The following is a 7578-nucleotide window of genomic DNA, read 5'->3' on the forward strand; positions in this document are numbered from 1 at the left end:
GAGACCCCGATTACTATGGAATTGTAACTAGTGTTGTGCCTAAAATTGCACAACAAGCTCAGGTGAGCACATACAAGACGCACCTAATTATTCCATAATTTTATTATATTTAATACTCTCAGCTAGCGCTCTCTCTTTGCTGTCCCAGTTCTATCTACCCATATAGGTAAGTGAAATGATTTAAAGGGAATCTGTCAGCAGGTTTTTGCTATGTAATATGAGAGCAGCATGATGTTGGGACAAAGATCCTGATTTCAGTGATGTCACTTCCGTGTCTGCTTAGTATAGTTTCAATAAAATCAGTGTTTTATCAGAAGGAGATTATGACTACAGGACTATTTGTCTCTTGCTATTTAGTAGTCATTCTGCTCTCGGTAATTCTGCCCCCACCACTTAGCAGCTTTCTGCCTATGCACAGTGAACACAGAAATCTGCCAGTCAATAGTGTGGGCGGAGTTATACAAAGCTCACCATTCAGAGAGCTGGTAGATATGAAGGTGAGAAAACCGTGATTTTATCAAAACTGCACCAAACATCCCTGTAAGTGATATATTGCTGGAATTAGAGTCTCTGTCCCTACTTCATGCTTCTCTCAGATAACATAGGAAAAACCCGGTGAAAGATTCCTGTTAAGACCCCCTTACACATTAGAAAAAGTCTGCCAAATCCACCAACCATCTGATGTATATATGGGCCTCACAACTCTCTTCCAACAAAGTAGGAGCAGACTGGTAGAATTGCAACAGCCGATCCTCTTGTTTTCTGGGGCTCTAACCCACTGCCAGAGGAGTTTGGGAGCAGCTTTCGCCTCTCTCCCCATTGAACACACAGGAGCACTTGACCAAGCGCTTCTTTGTATGGAGGAATCAGGAGAGAGAGCTTGCTGCAGGTCAAACTTTCAGCAATCAGAGTTGAGCAAAAAGATTTGCATGACCCTAATCCAACAGCCACTTTGGTAGTCTTTCACTGTCTGCCTAACCAGAGCAGTCTTCTTCCTACCAGCTGGCTTCCCTGGCACTTCTTCTAATTAGTAGGCTTGGCGTGACATCATACATAGGATGGCTCCACAACAATGATGCTGGGCCCTACTAATCAGAAGAGGGTTCTGGTCTGGTGGCCATTGACTACCAAATTGGGCGTTGGAAAAGGGTCCTGTAAATCTTTTTGGTCAACCCTAGCTGACAGTTGTCTCGTGTTGGGCCAGCTTTATGTCATAAATAAATACAATATATAAGCCAAACAATATTTTATGATCCAAAGGCTATAATAGAACAAACTTGTGCCTTAGGGGTTATATTATTAAACTGTTTTGGAAAGAATAGTAATATAGTGGAGTCCTTATATAGGTACATTGCACGTCATACTTTTTGCATTATAAATATTACCTTGACTTCTGTATGCAGTCATAGCTTCAAAGAGCCAAGAGAGTGACTATAAGCAAGTGATGAAGACTGTAACCAGACAGATAGCAGATTATAACAAAACGCTCATAGATGCTCTGCAGAACTCCAGGAACTGAACCGTTTCGTTATTCCTTCCTGCTCTCCAGCAATATCCGCATATTAGCAGTATAATCACTATCTTTTTCTTAAAAATTATTTTGTACAATTGTAGTTCAAGGACCAAATATGTAATGTAGATATACGCCCTTAGACCGTTTCAATGTATGCTAAAAAATAAATAAGTTATTTGATTATTTGGTTGACCCTGTGGGATTACATTACTTTTTATAGAAAGATCTATCTATTGGGTAGCATTCTGCATGCATGCAATGTTTGCAGTTTTTCTTCTGTCACCAACATTTGGTGCCCTATTGGTGGTAAACTGCACATGGGGTTACAACGTACATGGCATTGTAATAAAGTCACCGTGGCTGACTGATCCTCTAATGTTAATAGCTAGTTATGGGCGGACCCCTGGATGTTCAGGTTTGGCCAAACATATATTAAAACTTCTGGTTTGAACAGTACCCGAACCTGGACCCCATTCACATGAATGGGGGGGCCCGAACATCCGTGGATTCCCGCGCTGTCATCTGGGTAACAGCGTGGGAAACTTGCTCTCATCGGTGGTAAGATTGTTACTGCCAGTCAAAGCGCTGTGGGATCACGGTGTCAGATGTCAGCGTGTTCCCGCAGCTGTGACTGTGACCCGTAAAAAGCTTACCGCTGGTCACAGGTGTCGGCTGATGAGTACTACTACTCCAATCAGCCTACGCCTGCTGTGACTGATAACAGCGAGAGCAGGCGCCGCTGATGGGAGTAAAATAAACAAATACGTATTGAAATAAAAATAAAAAACACAGTTATACTCACCTAACACCTAATCCCTGAAGCCCTTGTCCCCTGTAAAAAGTAAAAAAAAACCATAATAATCACCTTAACGCTTAATCCCCAAAGCCCATGTCACCTGTAAAAGAGAAAAAATAATAAACCACCATAATACTCACCTATCCACCTTAATCCATACTGTCTCACGACGATCTCACTTGTAGAACAGTTAAATCAGCAGATGTAACTGTTCTACCCGGCAGCCGGCTACACACTGACAGGAGCGTAATCGCTCCCGCAATGTATAGCGTTGAGCTGCCGTGAGATAGGTCAGAGCAGTTAATCAGCTGATGAGCTCCAGTGATCTCACTTACTGCACAGCTGCGTGAGAAAGTTTTCACGCAACAGCAGTGCCATAAGTGTGGTCACCAGGTCTCATCAGCTGATGAACTCATGTGAACTCTCTTACGGCAGCTCAGAGCTATACACTGCCTGTATCAGTGTGTAGCCGGCTGTCCTGGAGACTGTCCTGTACAGCTGATCCAGATCGTCGTGGGACAGTATGGATTATTTCATCACATCAGGTTATTTTTAAATAAATGAGTCAAACCATGTGGACTTTTATTTCAACTAAAGGAATTTTTACATGCCGTGTCTTTATTTCCAAACTTTTAGCATGGGGTTAGTAATTGGGGTGTCTTACAGACACCCTCCATTACTAACCCCTGGGCTTCATGTCAGCTGCCAATACAAGGCTGACATGAACCCCAACCCTGTTACCCCACTTGCCACCGAACCAGGGCAAGTGGGAAGAGCGAGGCTAAGCACCAGATTTGGCACATCTTATTGATGCGCCACTTCTGTGAGGGCTGATATTATTAGCCTCGGAGGGGGCTAGTATCCATGGCCCCTTCCTTGGCTATTAATATCAGCCCACAGCTGTCTGGTTAACCTTTGATGGTTAGATTTTATAGGGGGACCCTACGTCAATTTTTTTCTGGGGTGAGCTGTTATTAATAGCAAGGGCACATTTGGGATAAAGGAAACGTGTCATCTTTAACTTTAGGCCTTTTATAGATAATTTCATCTTCAACTTGCTTAACTGTTTACAATAACAGTAATTTTGACCAGGGGTGCACAAACTTTTATATGCCACTGTACACTGCTCCACACTTTTATCCTGTAAGCTGTTAATTATCAGTATCTACTCTTATTCCAGATGTCTTTCTCAGGGGGCTGGTGGTTATAAAGGGGTGTGGTATATGGCCCTAAAAGTTTTGAACTGTCAGTGAATTTTGGCCCAGTTGTCCAGAAAAATGTAAATAGTAGGTTGGCAACACTACTATAAAATATCCGCCATACTGCTTCTGGGTGCTACTGTCACACTGTCACAGAATACTGGAGGTAGGGGGCCTAAGCTGACCCTAAGCTGGGGCCCTGACTAATCCCTCAACCTGGAGGTACTGTTAAAGGTACAGAGGTCCAGGCCGCCAGCGTAACCCCTACCTCCTGAGGATCCCTGCACCTCAGTAATCTAGTCCTGAGAAGGACCCCGATCACAACAATTGGGAACCAGAAATAATATGCCCACACACAGAATTTAGACGAACGAGACAGTACAAGGGAAAAACCAAAACCACCTTGCATACAACTTCTACACAACTACAACAGAGGGAACACCAACGGGAAAGGAGATAAATGATAAAGCGAGGAAAGGGAAAAAACACTTCCAAATACACTTATCTCAGCAACTCCAAACACCACGATCCGCTCTGTAAGTCTGAATGAAAAGCTTTCACCGACACCTCCCAAACAGACCTGCAGGGATATGAAGGAGTCTCACTAAAGAAGCATTGATTGCAGCTGGGCGAGGCTGGACCTCAGCTAGCCCAGAGAGAGAGAGAATTAACTCCTTCACTGCCGAAAAAACACAAAGCACCAATAAGTCAGCTGCGAGAAGTCAGGCTGTGTACTCGTGACGATCTTCGTGGCAACACACCCGTGACAGTACCCCCCCTTCTACGAGGGGCCTCCGGACCCTCAGGGCCAGGTTTATTCGGGTGAGTCGTGTGGAAGGCCCGAACTAATCGGTCTGCGTTAATATCCGACGCAGGAACCCACATCCTCTCCTCAGGACCATACCCCTTCCAATGAACCAAGTACTGAAGGGACCGGCGATTAAAGCGTGAATCAATGACCCTCGATACCTGGAACTCCAAGTTACCATTGACAACCACAGGAGGGGGAGGTAAAGGTGACGGTACCACCGGCGCCACATACCTCTTAAGCAATGATCTGTGAAACACGTTGTGAATTTTAAACGTAGGGGGGAGGTCAAGACGGAATGCCACCGGATTAATAACAGAACTGATTCTGTACGGCCCGATGAACCTGGGACCCAGTTTCCAGGAGGGAACCTTAAGTTTAATATTCCTGGTAGACAACCATACCTGATCGTTCACACTTAGGTCCGGACCAGACACTCTCCTCCTATCAGCCATACGTTTGTATCGGTTCCCCATAGTATTCAGATTCTTCAGCACCCCTCTCCATACTGAAGCGAGAAATGAGGAAAATCGTTCCTCCTCCGGAACCCCCGAAGAGCCCCCCCTACTGAAAGTACAAAACTGGGGGTGAAAACCATATGCCCCAAAAAACGGGGACTTACCAGTGGACTCGCTCCGCCTATTATTGAGAGCAAACTCTGCCAGAGGTAGGAAAGAAGCCCAGTCCTCCTGGTTCTCTGACACAAAACACCGAAGATATGTCTCCAAGCTCTGGTTCATACGTTCCGTCTGACCATTGGTCTGAGGATGAAAAGCCGACGAGAATGACAAATGCATCCCCCGCCGTGCACAAAACGCCTTCCAGAACTTGGACACAAACTGAGACCCCCGATCAGACACCACCTCGGAGGGTACCCCGTGAAGCCTCACAATCTCCCCAATGAACACCTGCGCAAGAGTTTTAGCATTAGGGAGAGCCGGAAGAGCGATAAAATGTGCCATCTTGCTGAACCTGTCCACTACAACGAGTATGACCGTTTTACCCGAAGACGGAGGGAGGTCCGTAATAAAGTCCATAGACAGATGAGTCCAAGGACGCTCCGGGATCTTCAAAGGTAAAAGGGCCCCAGACGGACGGGTATGTGAGGTCTTAGAGCGCGCACAAACCCCACAGGACGCGACAAAAGTTACCACCTCTTTATGTAAGTTAGGCCACCAAAACCGACGCGAGAGGAGATCCACAGTTGCTTTACTCCCCGGGTGTCCTGCAAAAACTGAGTTATGGTGTGCCTCGATCACCTTTTGTCGCAACTGATCTGGAACGAACAGTCTCCCCGGAGGTCCAACAGGGGCGTCCCCCTGAGCCTCCAATATCTCCTCCTCCAGCTCAGAGCATACTGCCGAAACCACCACCCCCTCCTGAAGAATAGGAATCGGGTCGTCCGTATTCCCGGCCCCAGGGAAACTACGAGATAAGGCATCCGCCTTTACATTTTTAGACCCAGGACGATATGTAACGACGAAATTAAACCTGGTAAAAAACAATGACCACCTAGCTTGTCTGGGATTCAGACGTTTAGCGGACTCCAGATATAGCAGCTTCTTGTGATCGGTGATGACGGTGACCGGATGAACTGCCCCCTCCAAAAAATGGCGCCACTCCTCAAAAGCTAACTTAATGGCCAAGAGTTCCCTATTACCGACATCGTAATTCCTCTCAGCGGACGACAATTTTTTAGAGAAAAAGGCGCACGGATGCCACTTACCAGGGGACGAACCCTGTGACAATACTGCTCCCACCCCTACCTCGGAAGCGTCTACCTCTACAAAGAATGGCTGAGACGCATCAGGTTGAATGAGTATGGGTGCCGAGGCAAAACATTTTTTCAAGGAGGAGAATGCTTGACAAGCCTTGTCAGACCACCTAGAAAAATCCGTCCCCTTTTTAGTCATGTCTGTGAGAGGCTTAACCATGGACGAGAAATTACGAATGAACTTCCGGTAATAGTTAGCAAACCCCAGGAAACGTTGTAGTGCCTTAAGATTCTCCGGCCGATCCCACTCAAGAACTGCCCGCACTTTCCCAGGGTCCATACGAAAACCGGACGCTGAAACCAGGAAGCCTAAAAACTGGAGTTCCTGTACGGCGAACACACACTTTTCCCACTTGGCATACAGTTTATTATCCCGCAAGATCTGTAACACCTGTCTAACGTGCTCCTGATGAGACACCAGATCCGGCGAGTAAATTAAGATATCATCCAGATAAATGACAACAAACTGTCCCACCAGGTGGCGAAAAATATCATTAACAAAGTGTTGAAACACCGCCGGGGCATTAGTCAGACCGAATGGCATGACAAGGTTCTCATAATGCCCCTCCGGAGTGTTAAAAGCCGTCTTCCACTCATCCCCCTCCTTCATCCTAATCAGATTGTACGCCCCCCTGAGATCCAACTTAGAGAACCATTTGGCGCCCACGATCTGATTAAAGAGATCGGGAATAAGTGGGAGCGGATACGGATCTCGGACCGTAATCCGATTAAGTTCACGGAAATCCAGGCAAGGGCGTAGGCCTCCATCTTTCTTCTTAACAAAGAAGAACCCCGCGGCCACCGGTGAAGATGAAGGTCTAATATGCCCCTTAGCCAGACTTTCAGAAATATAATCCTTCATGGCCTGCCTCTCAGGACCAGAAAGGTTATACAACCTAGCTTTAGGTAACTTGGCCTCAGGGAGCAGTTTTACAGAACAGTCATACTCGCGATGAGGAGGTAGTTCCTGACGCCCATTCTCCGAGAATACATCCTCAAAGTCCGCCAGAAATGGAGGTAAGACCCAAGGAGTAACCGCACCGATGACCGTGTTCATGCAGTTTTTATTACAGAATTTACTCCATTGGCTTATCTCTCTGGTTTGCCAATTAATAACCGGGTTATGCTTAGCTAACCAAGGAAGGCCCAACACTATAGGAGTGGGAAGACCCTCCAACACGTAGCAAGACAACAGTTCTTTATGTATTGCCCCCACTTGAAGTTTTACGCCATGCACAGCTTGCAAAAAACTTCCCTGACCGAGAGGCCTGGCATCGATCGAGAATATGGGGATGGGTTTAGCCAACTCACTCAATCGCATACCTTGAACCCGGGCAAACCGAGCATCAACCAGATTAGCCCCGGCCCCACTATCCAGAAGAACAGATATCCTCTCAGTTCTCGCTCCCACCACCACCTCCGCCGGTACGAGAAACTGAGACGAACCTAGGGACGAAATACCTACTCCCAGATTGCCGTCCACCACAC

General features: G+C 46.5%; 1 protein-coding gene across 1 annotated transcript in view; it reads left to right on the top strand.

Annotated features, from left to right (window-relative positions):
• The window catches only part of IFT74 (intraflagellar transport 74), a 133146-nt gene extending 131450 nt beyond the window's left edge, over nt 1-1696 (top strand). The window contains exon 20 of the mRNA XM_073667246.1: nt 1404-1696. Coding sequence (XP_073523347.1) covers nt 1404-1519 — 116 coding nt within the window. The 3' untranslated portion in view covers nt 1520-1696. The remainder of the gene's footprint in view (nt 1-1403) is intronic.
• Nucleotides 1697-7578: the final 5882 nt, after the last annotated feature.

Source organism: Phyllobates terribilis, unplaced genomic scaffold, assembly GCF_046119375.1.
Source record: "Phyllobates terribilis strain yellow unplaced genomic scaffold, ASM4611937v1 Scaffold_1__5_contigs__length_1240528914, whole genome shotgun sequence".
In the NCBI taxonomy this organism is placed as follows: domain Eukaryota; kingdom Metazoa; phylum Chordata; class Amphibia; order Anura; family Dendrobatidae; genus Phyllobates; species Phyllobates terribilis.